Source organism: Carcharhinus amblyrhynchos, chromosome 7 (genome assembly GCF_965287045.1).
Source record: "Carcharhinus amblyrhynchos chromosome 7, sCarAmb.v2.hapA, whole genome shotgun sequence".
In the NCBI taxonomy this organism is placed as follows: Eukaryota; Metazoa; Chordata; class Chondrichthyes; order Carcharhiniformes; family Carcharhinidae; genus Carcharhinus; species Carcharhinus amblyrhynchos.
Genome location: NC_137330.1, coordinates 49969866 through 49987924, shown reverse-complemented (window position 1 = coordinate 49987924; position 18059 = coordinate 49969866). Strand labels below are relative to the sequence as shown.

The 18059-nt window shown below is 41.4% G+C and overlaps 1 protein-coding gene across 11 annotated transcripts in view; it reads left to right on the top strand.

Moving 5' to 3' along the window:
• The window catches only part of LOC145344930 (DNA (cytosine-5)-methyltransferase 3A-like), a 505928-nt gene that overhangs the window by 362044 nt on the left and 125825 nt on the right, over nt 1–18059 (top strand). For all 11 annotated transcript variants that reach the window (XR_013887006.1, XR_013887007.1, XM_080192264.1 and 8 more), the window contains 3 exons: nt 4423–4569; nt 8195–8239; nt 8331–8410. Coding sequence is in view for 9 of the 11 variants with exons in the window: in XM_080192264.1 (XP_080048390.1) it covers nt 4423–4569; nt 8195–8239; nt 8331–8410 (272 nt within the window). In the remaining 2 variants the exon portion in view is untranslated. The remainder of the gene's footprint in view (nt 1–4422; nt 4570–8194; nt 8240–8330; nt 8411–18059) is intronic.

Sequence of the window (18059 nt, the reverse complement as noted above, 5' to 3'; positions counted from 1 at the left end):
ACAAATCAGGTTCATTATTAATGGCAAATTCTTCTTCTTGGGCAGTCTCTCGGAGTCGAGGATGACTTGCTTCCACTCTAAATGTGAGTTCTCAGGTGACTGAGGAATCCAATGTGTGACCGACAGTCTCTGTCACAGGTGGGTCAGACAATGGTTGGAGGAACAAGTGGGTAAGGTGCCCAGATTGCCACCCGTTCCTTTCTCTGTTGAGGCTTGGCTTCAGCTTGCTCCCAGTTTGAAAGTGTTAAGCTCCTTTCTAGATCATTTTCCTCTATTTTGGGCAGTCTTGTGCCAAAATTCCCTGGTGTCGGCATGGATGTGGCATTTCTTTAAGAAGGCTTTGAAGGTGTCCTTGAAGCATTTCATCTTCCCTCTTGGGCTTGCTTGCCGTGTGGAAACTCCGAATAGAGTGTTTGTTTTGGGAGTCTCGTGTCAGGCACACAGACGATGTGGCATGCCCTGTGGAGCTGACTGAGCCTGGTCTATGCTTCAGTGCTGGGGATTTTGGCCTGAGCAAGAACACTAACATTGGTGCACCTAATTGGTTCCTGTGGATTTGCAGAATCCTGTGCAGGCAGCGCTGGTGGCGCTTCTCCAGAGTTTTGAGGTGTCAGCTGTACAGAGTCCATGTATCTGAGCCATATAGGAGGACAGGTATCACTGTTGCCCTATAGAGGATGAGCCTGGTGCTGGGTCTGAGGTCTTTGTCCTCAAACACTCAAGTGACAGAAGGCTGCACTGGCACACTAGTAAATCTTTGTTAAACTACTCAAGTGGAAATATCTTTTACTTTGAACGAAGGTAAACGGTACACCGGTCATTTCTGGACGAGTGAGGAAGTACACTCAGAGTGATCTGACACGCTCTGTATTGATGGACATGGTACTACAAGACTAGACCTCAGAACTAACTTGAAACTGTACTCCTTCAGAATGTTGGAGCTGTCAGTACAGTCAGGGTGTCTTCTCTGGAGGCTCAGAGCGATCAGTTTGTCACATTGAGAAGATGAGTATTAGACATGTTACGTGGGGGCCATTATGAAATTGGACGCAAGAAGGAAATAGCCAGGACTTATTTCTGATGGTGTGGATTGAACATGGAAATTAAAGAGAAAGTAGAACATGTTCCTCTTATGCAAAGCTAAGAAACCTGTCACCCTGACACTGCTGCACCCATGGGAATGGCCAGAAGAGGCTTGGCAATGAGTGCATGGGACCTTTTGAAGGGTATATATTCTTAGTAAGTCGATACTTATTCAAAGTAGCGAAAAGTCCCTATAGTGAAATGGAATTAATCAGAAAAGACTAGCAAGAGACTAGGAGAATTCTTTAGTGGGTTTGGATTCCTTGAACAAGTGGTACATGACAATGGACCTCAATTTGTCTCCCAAAGATCCACAAGTTTCTTGAAAAAGAATGGTATTCAACGTATTAGATTTGCACCGTACCATCCTGTTACAAATGGACGAGCAGAATGTTTTGTCTAAACCATGAAAAATACATTCAGAGCAAAATGAACATCAGCCCTTTAGAAAATGAATCTGGGGAGATGGCTATGGGGAACAAGGAAATGGCAGAGGACTTAAACAGATGTTTTGCATCAGTCTTTATGGTGGAAGATAATTTGAACGTCCCATTAGTATGAAAGAATACAGTAAATAAATAAATAAAGTAATAACATTGGCTATCCGCCAATCCTCTGGGAGTGTGGCCAGCGAGGAAACAAAGATTTCTGTTAGATTTCAGAATTCATCTCTTCTCTCCCTCAGTAATCTGGGATAGATGCTACCTGGCCCTGGGGATTTGTCTACCTTAATGCTTTTAAATATACCTAACACTTCCTCCCTCATAATGATGACTTGATACGTTGCTCTTAGCCTCCCTAACCTACATTTTTCCTCAATTATTAGCATCTCTCTCACCGTCTCCCTTCCTCCCTCCCTCGCCTGCGCTTCTTCACCCTCCTTTCACCCATTTCCCTACTTTATGCCTCCCTTTTCTGTTCTCTAGCTTTCTCCCCTCCCCCCTACTTTTCTCCTCTTTTTCTTGCGCTCCATCCTTTCCTCTTCTCCACCTTCCTGCCACATCCCATTTCCTTGCCTTTGTTCCCCGTTCTCCCTATATTTTAAGCTCTCTCAATAAGCACCCCTGCTGTGGCCAAACACATCATTTGGTGTCATCCAATTTGAGCAGCAAGAATCCTAAGGTTGTACGCATTGGCACTGAGTTTAAAATGGTCCATCTCTGTGAGCAGTCTTTCAGCTGTTTGTTACCACTCTGGTTTCTGTATTTCCCATTGCCTCTTTGCTGTCTATCACTGGTATTCAACCAACAGTGGGCAGGGGCCATACCATATAGCCTGACGGGGGTAGGGTCCATCCTTGTCAGACACTCTGTGTCCAGTGGAGGAACTTGCAAATAACAAAAGAGGGATCTACACAAAGCCACCCCCTTGCCATTTACAGCAATTCCCCCTTCCCCACAATCACCAGGGCCTTTGTGGTGATCCAGTCCCACTTCCAGAGGCTTTAGCATCAGTCCTCAGCCTACTGCAGTTCCAGCAGTGACTTCCGCTCTTGGTGGAGCAGCTGGTACTTGTGAGCTGCCAGCCTCTGATTGGCTGGAAGCTCTCGGAGGCAGAGCGTCCTCCATAAGGAGAACTGCTGGAAATTCCCCCTTCATGAGCCAAAAACCCAAACAGAAGCCAACAGGCTGTCTGACTGAGATTTAATCCCAAAAAGACCTCCCAGAAATGGCTGCAAAAGAGATTGCCACCTGCTCCCCAGTTGGTGGATGGGGTGACAACCATTAAATTCCACTGATTATTTCTATTTAATTGACCATTGTTTAAGCTATAGAATGGATTAAATAGTTACTTGAAACCTTGGAATGCCACTGCATCAGAGGTAGCTTTGAGAATATCAGGTGGGACTTCACAGCCTCATTTGTCCCAAAACCATAAAATCCAATCCGAGTCAACAGACCTTTCCAAGGTCCTCCCCCCGCAAGCTCCGATTTTTGTGGCGGGCAGGCTGGTAAAATTCCAGCCATTTTCTCCAAACGAATTATAGAATCCTTACAGCACTGAAGGAAGCCATCTGGCCCATCAAGCCTGCACCATCAACAGTTTCAGCCATGCCCTATACCTGTAACCCCACACATTTGCCCTGCTAATCTCCCTGACAGTAAGGGGCAATTTACCATGGCAAATCAGTGTAACCTGCACATCTTTGGACTGTGGGATGACATCAGACTGCCTGGAGGAAACTCATGCAGACATGGGGAGAACGTGTAAACTCCACACCGACAGTCCCCCAAGGCCGGAATTGAACCAGGTCCCTGGCACTGTGAGGCAGCAATGAAGATAAGAGTTTGCAAGGAGATTCCGGTCAGGTGATAGATCCCATTCAAAAAGCTCAGTTTCATCAGCGGCTACCTTCGTGATATCATTGTAGATCCAAATGTGGACAGCATGCACAACATATTTGAACTGTATGCTTCAACCCTCAACATAGCGGAGCACCCCAGTCCATCAACATCTACCATTTCCCCACCAGCAATCCTGCTCCTTCTTCAATTAAGATTGCCAGTTTTCTGCTGGATCCCTTATCCACTAAAGAACTTGGTTGAGAATGCTGAAACAAATTTAACACAGAGCCTCCTTAGCCTCCAGAAAGATGAGAGTAAATATCTAAATTTAACAAATAATCCCATATGATACGTAACATGGTCAGATCCAGAGTAGAGGTTTACCCTACCTGAATTCAGAACAGTATTTCCCTACTGCACCAGAATGACATTTCTCAGTCAGCTATCATGCACCCTCTCTGAGTAAGGTAGTCAGTTCAGTAGCAACTCATGTCAAATTGCAGGTCCATTTTGTCACTGTCCCATGCTCACTCCCAGCTGGATTTAAAATGCCAAAATTATTTCTATGTGAGACTCTTCCAACTTGCAGAGGAAGGAGATGTTTATCCTACTGGATAATTGCCTTCAAAGAAGAAAAAGTTGGGGATATGGAAATCTGTAATTTGGGACTAAATAGCATTGATGAGAAGTTACACAATATCTTAACCAAATCTGAGGATAGAGTTCTAGACTATTGTTGTACCAATCACTGCCATCAGTTACATCTTGTAACTAACCAATTGTCAAATCAGAAGCACATGGATATGTGGATAGTAAAATTCATCTTCCACAGAGGCATTAACAACCCACCCAAAAAAGCAAAATTGAACAGGGTGTTTAACAGGCAGTCAATCGATCACCCATGAAGTTACATTTTATGCACATGTTTATCCATTTGAATTTCAACCACAGATCACCAAATTATCAGCATTCCATAGATGCACAATGCTGTTTTTTGTAGTCTTTGCATAGCTTTGTCTTGTACAGAATAACAGTGATGTTCTTTGATTTTCAGAAGAACGAAATCCTTACAAAGAGGTTTATACAGAAAGTTGGGTGGAGCCCGAAGCTTCAGTTTATCCTCCGCCTCCCCCAGCCAAAAAAGCAAGAAGAAGCACAGAGAAGCTAAAAGTCAAAGAAATCATAGACGAACAAACTCGAGGTACGAACCTGTTGTTCAACCGGCCTGTTTTACAAGTATCAGATGGATTGCAAAGGGAAACATATCAGAATCCCCTTCAGCAGAAAGAAAATATGGGAAATTAACTCTGAATATTCAGACTAATCCTTGGATCTAAATGTATGATGTTTGGTTTTTGTCTATATGCCACAAGTGGACTGATCTACCTCCACAAAAATACCATTACCATTTGGCAAGGAATCATTGATTGTACCCACACAATCATACATGCTGTCTTGCTTAGTGCTTAAACTTGTGCTCAGAAGAAAGTATTCAACTCTTATTCTGTGATTCATTTGTGATCAGCAGCATATCATAACACAGCCAAACATTGCCTTTCAGCCCTTTCACACTCTGAATAGCTTCTGAAATATCAAGGTTAGCCTCCACAATAGGCCTAATCATACCCTTGGACTTTCTTTGGTTTAAAAACACCTCACCTTAAGCTTCCTCAGTGATTGAAGTTCATAAGATGGCAGGTTGTTTATTCCATTGGAGCCCAAAGAGCCAGAAAGTTCATGACAGCTAAATACTGGGATGACCTGCTAGAGGCTGTACAATCCATACTGCTGCATGAGGAGCACTGCACTACTTCCTTTCAGCCACACGCAGTGATGTCTGACTGGAAAATTCAGGTGTAAAGCTATCATGTGTGACAGCACCAATATGCATACTCATTCCTACTGTGCACTCCGCCCATGTGGCTGTGGATCTGTTGGAAAGCAGATAATACCAACAAGGTCAGTGGAGCTTTCTATGGTACTTATCACAAATCTAGCCTTTGAAATCAGAAGAGCCCATTGCAGCATCTGGATGTGCAGCAACATTCATGACGCTGTCCTCAGGGCCACAATGTAAATTGCTCAAACTTAGAGATGACACCAAACTAGTAGCAGTAATAAAAATGAAGGAGATAGCCCAGAAATAACAGATTGAGTTAAAAAAAAGTGCTGCTGAAATATAAGATAAATGTAAAGCTATGAGGAGAGACCAAACAAACTAGGGTTATATTCTGTGGAACTTAGAAGGTTAAGGGCTGATTGAATCAAACATTTCAGGATATCATGGGGAACAGATAAGGTAGGGAGAAGATATTTTTACTCATTGAGAACCAAAAGGCATTATTGAAATATTTGAGCCAACTCTTTCAGGAGTGAAATTAGAAAATGCTTCTCGTTGCAAAAAACAAGGAAAAGTACAGCACAAGAACAGGCTCTCATCAGCCCTCCAAGCCAGTGCTGGTCATTAAGTAAACTAAAAAAACCTTCTGCCTTTATTCAATCCATATCCTTCTATTCCCTCCCTATTCATCAACCTAGATGCCTCTTAAATATTGCTAATATGCCTGCTTCCAACACCTTTTCTAGCAGCACATTCCAGGTACTTACCACTCTCTGCATAAAAAATTTTCTCCGCATATCTCTCTTAAACTTTCACCCTCTCACCTTGAATCTGTGCCCCCATGTCATTGACACTTCCACCCTGGGAAAAAGCCTGTGACTATCCACTCTGTCTATGGTACAAACTTGAAACCCTCTTAATGCTGGATCAATTGTTAATTTTAACGCTGAAATTGGTAAATTCTTGCCAGCCAAGGATATTGAGGAATATAAGGAAAAGGCAGATATTTGGTGTTCAGATTCGAGGTCAGCCATGTTCCTTTGTTCCCAACATGGGATGGGAAAAAAAAAGGATGACTCACAAGCTCATACATGTACTTCATGATTAGTATTTAAGTAGCTACAGATGACATTGAATGTCTTTGCTGACTTGATGTTTAACATATCAAATCAATGCCACAGTCACCTAAGCTAATAAATGATAGACTTTTCAGAAAAAAACAGTAGAATGCAAGTCACAGGAAATCATCATCAAACTGTGTGTCACTCTGGTCACTTAACATCTTGATTGCTGAGGAACAAGAAAAGCATTCAAAAAGCATTTGAGGCTGTGTAGAGAAGATCCATAAATCTTGTGACAGGGATCAAGAGAAAGACCAGAGAAACTTTAGCTTTTCAGACTGGAAAGAAGGCATGTAAACAGTGACCTTATAGAGTCATATAAGATTGTTGAGGGAATGAGGAAGTAAATCTGAAAAACTACTTTAAATTAAACTGTGAGTAAACTAGTTCAGACTCATAAAAAATGATTTTAAGTCTGTAATTTGGAAACTTTACTTCATGCAGGGAATAATTACCTTAGAATGGACTTCAGCTCAATGAGTAGAGGCAAAAACTGGACTCAGTTAAATACAACAATAGGGATAGAGTGTTGTCTGTCTGAACTGATAAATCAATTGGACAAATGGCATTCCTCATCTGTAAGTTACTTGTAATATTTTGAGAGCAGTTCCATGCAGAAAGCACACAGAAATTAGATTCCAGGTGAATTTTGAAATCACCCATCAATTAGAAAAGAATTACTGCTCATTTTCCATTAACAAATTGTCCTGTGGTCCTCAACTTACGCAACCTGGGTTACTGATTGAAAGCAACAAAAAACTTTTCCAATTGGAGTCCCACGACTCAAATAAGTATATGAAATGAAAGTGGGACTGAGGGGTTAAACCACCCAGTGTTGCTCAGGGCCACAAATGGAAAATAAAAATGGATTTTAAAGGAGCAAGCAGCTGCAGAGAGAATGGTGGATAGTTTTGCCGAAATTCTTAGTTGAGTGGTGTGGAAGGAGTTGCAACTCCAGTAACCAACTAAAGTAGAGACATCTTTTTAAAAATTGTGGCAGAATTTATTCTTTGCCTTCAGGGAGGGAGATCGAATGAGGAAAGTTGCCATGGGAGAGATTCGAGGGACAGATGAGGAGGCGGAGGAGCTGCATCAACAGTAGCAGGAAGGAGAGTACACTGGAGCTGCACCAGGTGCTATTAGAGCACATGTGGAGAGGGAAGGTCGTGGAGGCGACCTTAATCTTTCACCAAAGTTACAGTGAAGGAGTGGGAAAATCCCCTAAGGAAATTCCCAGTGCTGATATCTGATTAATGAGCCTTCTCCAGTGACAGGGTGTTTGTATTGACACTGACTGTCCCAGTCACTCCCTTTCACTGTCCTTGAGCAGCTTGCCTTGGAGATCTACATCATTCTGTTCCAGTGTCTCTCTCCACTGCTTGCCTTAGCCCAGCAACACTTCTACAGCTACATAGCGAACCTGGGGATTCTCTGTGCTCCTGCAGGCCTCACAGGTATTACTGTTGACAGACTTGTCTGTTCTTTTCCCAATTAGTTTCCCTGGATACCATCCCCATTTAAGTGATGCATGCTTTGAAATCGTCAGATGAGTTCACCAGCAGTTGCATTCCCGATGACTGGTGCTTATCTGTTTATTAAAATTAGACTTTATCTCAGAATTTACACAAATAAAGTGTGTAATTAACATGATGTCTAGGCATTCTATCTTACTTTCAATTGGACTTGAGGGCACTGGGAAATCTGGGCTTGAATATTTAATGCTGGTCACCCATTATCTAATCGCAATAAGGATATTGGTTTATACCTAGCCCGAAAGTGTATAATGCTTCAGTGCTATAGCAATGATACTGAAAAAAATCTCAAACATCAACCATATTTTTTTATAAATGTTTTTTGTTTTGCAGAGAGACTAGTCTATGATGTGAGGCAAAACAGCAGGAATATTGAAGGTAAATACATTCAGAGGTTATTAAGAAACAATTCTATACAACAAACATAAGTTTAATGTAAGCTAATTATTGTACTCTCCACTGTTTTCAGATATCTGCCTTGCTTGTGGAAGTCAAAATATTACTCTTGAGCACCCCCTCTTCATTGGAGGCATGTGCCAAAGTTGTAAGGTGAGCAAATATCTGTCTCAAGGTTTACAGCACTGATGGTGATGATTTCGAACTCCAGTACTGTCAGCAGTTTTTTTGTCAACCTGATGATTGCATGAAACAGGGCTACCACCACGTTAGTGATTCAACCCCATTTTACCAGGGGTTTGCTTAGGGCAGGGGGCTAGCCGGTCTAAAAGGCGATGGGTCAGTGAAGCTACTGGCACACCACCTGGTTTTCCCTTTTTTTGTAACAGAGTTACCGGAGGCAGTGATAAGATTGTTAGGAATCTCATCTTACCTCTGCCCAGGTACATCGTGTATGTTTGCTGGGTGCCTTTTGCGATAGATATGGCAGCACTCCTGTTGCTAGCAGAACTTCAGCAAAATGTTGCAAAACAAAGTGAGTAAATCAAATTACTCCAGGTATTTGATACATCCTTTGGCTGCTATTTAGTTTTCACTACTCAACTGAACATGTACCACAGGGAATAATGTTTATAACAAGGGCTTTAAAGTAATTCGAAACATGGTGAGGCGATTCTTCGACCTCACTGTGCTTGGTGCAGCAGATCACGCCAATCCCAGAGGATAGCGTGCAGGCATAAAAATGGGTTTTGCACCCAGCACTAAACAGTTTGCAATCAGCCTGGCCCAAACTGGATGGGTGCAGGGCCAATTTTGCATGAGATTGACTAGATCTTAATCTCATTAGCGAGTTCAGCACACAATTGTCTCCCCTCCTGGAATGCATCCATCTCTCCAGTATGAGGTCATACCAGTGCAAATAGCTATTGGTCTCCATGAGCGAATACTTGGTGCAATGGCTATGCCGGGGAGCTTAGAAGCCATGGAACCCCTGGGTGGCTGGAGTGCCCATCCAGCGCTTCCATGTCTGGGGTGACCAGCTAGCAGTGCCAGTTGGCCACCCCAGCAGTGTTAGCTTGGCATCCTGGCAATACCAGTTGGGCACTGCATGTGTGTAAGGGCCAGCGACAAGGGGGTGGGGCCTGGCTGGGGGCTATGATGGGGGGCCATACAAATTGGTAGAGTGCAATGCAGGGGTGAATCATGTCAAGAGTCATGATAGGGGGCATGTCGGTGGTCATCACAAGGGCTCCGATGCCAGCAACCCCTGATGGGGACAGATTGGGGAAATTGCCACCATTGAGGATGCTGGGATCCCAACGACTGTAAATGGAGTGCCCTTGTGAAATGGTGCCCGAGTGCTCTGAAGCCAATCTCACTGGTGTCATAAGCCCTACACCAGCCCCAGCACTAGTGTGCAATTCACCAGTCTCCAAAAAGCGACTGAGTGTGGAATGATTGCAGCGTGGCTTGCGCCTGAGAGACCGCCCAGATTGGTCTTGATTTCTCGCCGTTAGGACATTTTATTGTGTTTTGGGACAGTTCCGCCCATGTGCTCGGAAAGTTGGAGATTGCTCCAACTCCACCCACTGGAACTGTGGCGAAAACCCTGTCTGCACTTGTAGATCAGACCTTTGACCCAGTGAATTGAACAAAATAGAAACCACTCTGATCATTTTAAAAATCACCTACATGATAGTTCCTCTGTGCTGCCTTTGAGTATTTGTGTGAGATATCTGAGTCTTGCGAGTTGTCAGACCTATCAGTGTTAGCTAAAGAAAATCAAGCTGACAAATCCCAGCATTCAGCAATACGTACAAATGCTGGAAATTTTTATGATTAACAAGACTGATCATTCCATTTTATGAGACTTGAGCCTTCCAATGCAATTCAGTTGTTTCTTCCAGGGAACAATTTGTTGCACAGTGAAAGTAACCAGAATTTGAGTTTTGCATAAAATATCTAAGAAAAGACAAGGCAAAAGCTATTCAATTTTATCTGAGATAATTCAGGTTATGATATACTCTTATGCACACACTACTTTTATTAGACCTGTTTATAGTATATTACATGTACAGCAAGTCAAACTATAAACTGTACCACATTATAAAGAAGTTATTTTTAAATTTTGCAACGTATTGTCAGTAGTAACAGCAGCAGTCTTTTCTTTGTTTTTACCAAGAACCAAAAATTATTGTTCATATAAACAGATATCTTCTGTCAGGACCTTAACATTATTCAAGTCTGTAGGAATGTGCTAAATAAAAAACCTAAAGCTTACATGTTTTCCCAAAAGGATTGCTTAAATATACTAAATACTGTGACCTGGGTTCAAATCCTGCCACAGCAGCTGGTGGAATTTGAATTCAATAAAACATACCTGGAATTAAGAATCTACTGATAACCATGAAACCATTGTCAATTGTCAGAAAAACCCATCTGGTTCACTAATGTCCTTTAGGGAAGGAAGTCTGCTGTCCTTGCCAGGTCAGGCCTGCATGTGATTCCTGATCCACAGCAATGTGATTAACTCACAACTGCCCTCGGACAACTAGAGATGACAATAAATGCTGGCCAGCCAGCAACACCCATATCCCATGAATGAATAAAAAATATATATATTTAATAAAGCCCAAATTCAACTCTGGCTTTATATGTTTCTTGGCCTTCACTCAATCTTCTAAAAGACACAGCTAAACAATGATTAAGAATAAAGAGTTGTATTCCCTGTGTTACATGAAGAAATTTATTGATGTAACTGAGATATCTATTTATATATCTGAATGAATAAAAACAATACTACTTATTTTCCTCCTCCTACCAAAAAAGCGGAATCTCTTTATCTTCCCCCAAATTCTTCACCTGAGATGTGGGAATTCAATATTCCTTGAATCTGTGTGAGAAAAATAATGAACATATACACAAAATCTTACATTCAGCTCATATTTGAGTGTGATAACTGTTACACATTTACCCGCATGTTCCACTAACCTCCATTGGAAAATTCCTAAAGAAATTCCAGGTGAAGGTTATTAATACGATAGATAGGCAAAGAAGTTATGTTCAGCGGACTTCACTCACGCTCCTGATATAAAACTAAAGAGCCAGTGACTTAAGGCCAAGTTGACTTGTAGTAGAAATTTAAAACATATTCTGATCTTTTCTGAACAATTAAACTCTGACTTCAGATCACATTTACTTAAGAATAATTAGACTGTATAACCAGAATTTCTGCTTCTGTTGTAATAGATGATCTAGAAGCAATTAAGTTAAGTCAAAAATACAAAAGCTCTGAAGAGTCATATGGACAAAAAACGTTAACTCTCTTTCTCTCTCCACAGATGCTGCCAGACCTGCTGAGTCTTTACAGCATTTTCTGTTTTTGATTTTAAATTAACTCAATATTGGCCTAGTTTCTTTCCTCAGGTTTCCACCCAACACATTTAACTATCGCCAAATATAAAATCCTGCTATGGACCAGCACAATCTGACAGCATTTCAGTAATTATATATATTTTAATTTGTTTTAACAATATTCTTCGGTATATTGAAGAGTGGTCATTTAGAGAAATATGATTAAAATAGTAAAAAAAGAAGCATTAAAAAAAGCATTTTAATAAGTGGTAAGATTCATCATTCTGTGAGTAACCGGATTTTAAATAACTGGAAATCACTTTACCAAAACTATACGGAACCATTTGCTAGTTACATTTGTGTCATTTTCTGTGTAAATTTAAGAAAAAAAAATCAAAAACTTTTAAAATGTGCCTATTTGTGTCCATACATCTAATGAAGTTAGCTGACTTTTAGTGGCTTCTGTCCTAAGCATACGCACTATTTCCTTCTGCTTGCAATGCAACATAAACTGTGGTCATATACAGAACAGGTATTGAAACAGCATCATGGCCCATGTGTCAACATACTTATATACATATTTCTATCATTTCCACCATGATAGAAGCGTGGACTGTGTGTTAAATTTGGCTCAGCAGATATGGAAAGCTATCAGGGAATGGAAAAAGATATAATTGCATTAGAGGCAGTTCAATGCACCAACATGAGGATGAAATCCCACCTCCAAGAGCTGTCTGCCAATCTAATTGGCTGGATGCCTCTCTGGACCCAGCAGTGCCACTGGGAATGATGACCAGTCCTCAGACTGCATCCAGGCCAACAAAACAAAAACAGATGACCAGAAAGTTGGGGAATGTTCTCAACTAGGCAGAAGAGGAGTCCTGGAAGAAGAAGGGGTGGAGACCAGGGTGCACAGACTAGGGAAAAGTGGAAAAGGGGACAATCAAGGTGATTGATGGGCAGAGCATGGGCGGGGTTACTCCAATTGGAAAAGACAGCCCATGAATTAGGCATCCCCCTTCCTCTCTCACAAGCCAGGGGAAGTGGAACCTGGGCCAGGGAGATTGATAGGCAGAGCGTGGGTAGGGAGGGGCACAGTTACTCTAATTGGAAAAGGCGGCTTGTGAATTAGGTATCCCCCCTCCCCTTCCATGCCAAGGCTTCCTCTTGTCACCATCCACTTCCTTCAGCCAAAAATTTTGGCCAAGTGGGAAGTTACTCTTTAAGTGACCATTAATTGTGCCCAGGTCATGGATGGAAGATCGGCAATGGGAAAGAACCCACTGCAGTGGATGTTAAAAATCAGCCTGGTCACTGGGAGAACAGCCCTCAAAAGAGGGGGTCTGCATTGTCATTGAATATTTAGAGGATGTTTAAGGTTCCACTTGCCAGATTTATTGCTCTTGCAATATTTCTGTGTCAGAAATGGAGAAAGATAAGCCAAGGGATTCCCTATTGATAAAGTCTTTTAAATGAATGGATGCAGTTAATGTAAAGAAATTCAGCTCCCAGGACATGTTTGTTCTTTGAGTCTATGTTGCCTCTGGGAAGCCTTGTCTTCCAGAAATGCATGTTGGAAATTTAGTCAAATGTCATTTACAATCATCTGACTGCAATATTCAGAAAATCACTCGTGCCATGGGTTGGAATTTCCTATATGAATACAGCTGCATGTAGGGTAGAAATGCAAGATTGGCCTATAGTCGGGGTGCAGTTATCTCTATCTTCATGTAGAATTAAGACCATGCTGTATATAAGTGGGGTCAAAGGGTTGGCCTGATGGCTAGAATATGGTACAGGATGACACTAACACAACAAGTTGAATCCCTGTATCGGCCTTCAGAGTCCTGTCTCTTTGGCTTTCCCCAAATTTGGTGGACAATTATACCCCTTACGCTGTATAACACTTGTCTGTCTCTATCTGTCTAACAGAGAGAGATGCTTATAAAGCCTTCCATCCAGCTCGCAGAGTAGCAGTGGGTGAAATGTTTTCTATGAGTTTGTGAGGTTAAATGTCCATTAAGATTAGGATTTAAATTTCCCACTTGGTGTGAATCTTTCAATCATCAGATTGCTATAGTATTAACGGAGTCCATGCCTGCTGTCTGTAAGAGAAATTCAGCTAGTCCCATTCCCCTGCCTTTTCCCCACAGCCCTGCACTTTTTTTCCAATAAATTATTCAGGTCCCTTTTGAAGCCACAGTTGAATCTGTTTCCATTACAGGCATTCCACTTCTTCACCATTCCCTGTCTACAGAGGATATTTATAATGTCACCCCTAGTACTTTTTGTCAATCACTTTAAGTCTGTGTCCTCGGGTTCTTGACCCTTCTGACAATGGGAACAGATTTTTCCTAATTACTCTGTCAAACCTCCTAATGATTTTGAATACCTCTATCATATATCCTCTCAATTTTCCGTTCTCTGAGAAGGACAGCCCAGCTTGGCAAATCTATCCATGTAACTGAAGTCTCCAATCCATTCTTGTCTGCAACCTCTCCAGTTTTTCCACATCCTTTTCGAAACATAGTGTCCAGAATTGGACTTGGGTTTCTTTGAGAAGTTCACCATAATTTCCAAACTTTTATTTATGTTTTATGGCCTGGATTTTGTGTGGGCTTGAGAAAAACTAACTTGTGCACTTTTAAGCCTTCCAAAATGTACAGCCAATCCCTGTATAATGGAATTATCATCTTATCACACACGATTTGGGTAGGCCATGTACACTACAAGCCACAATAGAGTGCAAGAGGAGTGTGGAGGCAAGTTTATCAGATGGACTGCCTCAGTTCTCTGACAGCAACCCAGTTCTCAGTATTGTTCAAATTCCTCCAAATCTCACGCCTCACCCTCTCACCCCATACCACCCCATGGATTATGAGGTTCCCCATGTTCCCCTGGATTGCCAGTGCCACTTCTGTATCTCCTACTTGCCTCCTCAATTTCCCATACCACATCATGACTTCTTCAGAACCCCATGCCACCACCCCATGTATCATCCATAGCCAGTCATCCAGAATTCTTTATGTCACCTGGTCCTCAGGAGCTGTGCAATAGAAATGGAAATTAATTTAAAATCATTGGAAAAAAGTTAAACCTCTAACAGTCTAATAAAACCCTGAATTGAAAAGTATTATCCTTGATCTAGGGAATGAAACATGCTCTGATGTAAACAAATTGGATTACTTTAACTGCATTCATGAACATACAAACATACAAATCATGAGCAGGAGTGGGCCATTTGGCCCCTTTGAACTTGTTCCACCATTCAGTAAGATCATGGCTGATCTAATCATGACCTCAATTCCACATTCCACCTACTTCAGAAATCTTTGCTTTCCTTGTAGCTTTAACTTAAAAATATTCAATGACCCTCTCTCTACCACTGTCTGGAGTGGAAAGTTCCAAAGACTGTCAACTGAGAGAGGAAAAATATTCTCCTATTCTCTGTCTTACATGGTCATCCCCCTTTTTTTCAAAACTGTTGGCTTGTTTTAGTTTCTCCCACAAAGGGAAACACCCTTTCAGCATCCATCCTGCCAAGTCTCCTCAGGATATTCTATGATTCAATAAGATCACTTCTCACTTTTCTAAACACCAGTGGATATAGGCCCAGCCTTTCCAACCTTTCCCCATAAGATCATCCAAGGTATCAGTGGAGTGAACCTTTTCTGAGCTGCCATTAATGCATCAATATACTTTCTAAAAGAAGGTATTTAAAGGTGTACATAGCGTTCTAGATGTGGCCTCACCAATACCCTATACAATTGTAGCAAAAGATCCCTACCTTTATATTCTATTTCCCCTGGCAAGAAATGGCAACATTCCACTTGCATTTCTAATCACTTGCTGTATCTGTATAGCAACCTTTTGTGATTCGTGTACCAGGACACCCAGATCTCCTTGTACCTCAGATACCTTAGAATTCTGCAATCTCTCTCCATTTAAATGAAATACTACTTTTCTAGCCAAAGTGGATAAGTTCACATTTTCCCACATTATTCTCCATTTGCCAAACTTTCGCCCATTCACTCAACCTATCTATATCCACTTTCAGACTCCGTGGGTGAGATTTTCTGATTGTGCTTGCCCTAAAACTGGAAAATCTTGCCCGAGATCAATGGACTTTTGCATGCTCTACCCCCCCTGCCCACTATGAATCCTGTGGCAGGCGCAACACAAAAATTCCGGTGCTTATGTTCATTTTACAACTGAGTTTCCTATCTATTGTTGTGTCATTAGCAGATTTAGCACCCATGCATTCAATCCTTCATTAAAGTCATTGATATACATTATAAATAATTGAAGTCCAGTGCTGACCCCTGTGGCACTCCATGCATCATGTCTTACCAATAAGAAAATGACCCATTTATGCCTACTCTCTTTCCCATTTCTCTTTGTTTCCTCTCTCTGTTTCCTGTTAGCAAATCAGTTCTCTATCTATATTAATATGTTAGTCCAGATGCAATGAGCTCTTATTTTCTATTGTAACCTTTGATCTGGCATCATGTTAATTGCCTTCTGGAAATCTAAGGACAGCACATCCACAGGTTCCCCTTTATCCACATTGGTTAGTACTTCCTCAAAGGGCTGTAATAAATTAGTCAAAAATGATTTCCCTTTCATAAATCCTTTTGACTCTGCCTGATTGCATTGAGATTTTATAAGTGTCCCACTATACCTCCTTAATAATAGGTTGCAGTATTTTCCCTATGACAGATGTTAAGCTAACAGGCTTGTAGTTTCCTGCTTTCTCTCTATCTCCCTTCTTGAAAGGAGGAGTCATATTCTCTATTTTCCAATCTGATGGGTCCTTTCCAGACACTAGGGAATTTTGGAAAATTAAAATCAATGCAATCAATTTCAGCAGCCACTTCTTATAAGACCCTGGGTTCACATCCATCAGGACTCGGGACTTGTCAGCTTTTGGTTCTAATATTTTTTCACTACCCTTTCCCTGGTGATCATAATTATTTTGAGTTCCTTTCTCCCTTTTACCTCCAGATTCAAAATTATTTCTGGGATTATTTAGGTTTGTAAATATACAAAAAAAATCACATCAAATGAATATTCAGTTATTAAAGCCTCTTAAAACTGTCAGCCATTCTTGGATCAATGAAAATTGCCGAGCTGACACCATTAATAGGTTTTGAAACTTAGCCGAGCATTCATAATGACCATCGCTGTCATAAGTTTTGGGGTGTTTTGTTGCAGTTGTATAGGGCATTGGTGAGGCCACATCTGGAGTATTATGTGCAGTTTTAGTGTCCATATCTGCGGAAGGATGTCCTTGCTACAGAGGGAGTACAGTGAAGGTTTACCAGGCTGATACCTGGATGGCAGGTCTGTCATCTGAGGAGAGATTAAGTCAGTTAAGATTATATTCATTGGCGTTTAGAAAAGTGAGAAGGGATCTCATAGAAACTTATAAAATTCTAGCAGGGTTCTTCAGGGTAGATTCAGATAGAATGTTCCCAATAGTGGGGGAGTCCAGAACTAGGGATCATAGTTTGAGGATAAGGAGGAAATCTTTTAGAACTGAGGTAAGAAGAAATTTGTTCACCCAGAGATGGTGAATGTGTGCAGTTCACTACCACAGAATGTAGTTGAGGCCAAGTAGTTGTCTGATTTCAAGAAGAAATTAGATATTGCTCTTGGGGCTAAAGGGATCAAGGGGTATGGGGGGAAGGGGGATCAGTATATTGAATTTGATGGTCAGCCATGATCAAAATAAATGGCAGAGCACACTCGACCGGCTGAACGGCCTACTCCTGCTTCTAGTTTCTGTGTTTCCAGCTACATTGCTTGAAGGTGACAGAGCAAATGGTCTCTCATTTCTATTTCAGAACATGGTGCGTGTCTATCAAAAAAAGGGAGCAAATGCTGAGTTTTGTTTTTGAATTTCAAAAGCAGGGGGAAGGATTTTCCAGTTGCTATCCACCACAGGACCAGTAATTCTTGTCCAAAGTCAATAGACCTCTTGTTGATTCAGCAAATATTCCGCCCTGCCTGCAACATTCCCAAGGCAGGGGGGACCAGAAAATCCTGCCCAGAGCTTTTTTGAAACAGTCAGAGCCAACAATTGATTTGAATCACAGTACAAAATATGACATCAAAGTCTTACAGGATTTCTTTAATGCATTATGGTGCTCTTGGGAATTGGAAAGGCACAATAATACATGATAACAATTAGACAATACTGATCAATGTAAGGGTCAACTTATTCTTGCAAGACAGATCCCTGTTATGAAATGTTACATTAAAAACACATCCACATTACAATACGACATCTAATATGGGCACCTGAAGATATTAAAACAATTTACACTTATCTGTCAGAGTGTACTCAGCTCTTCAGCACATTTCCTTTAGTGGTCACAATCTCTCCAAGTGGACTTTTGTTTTACTACTTCCAAAACCCTGCACCACTACTTGAAAATGACATGAG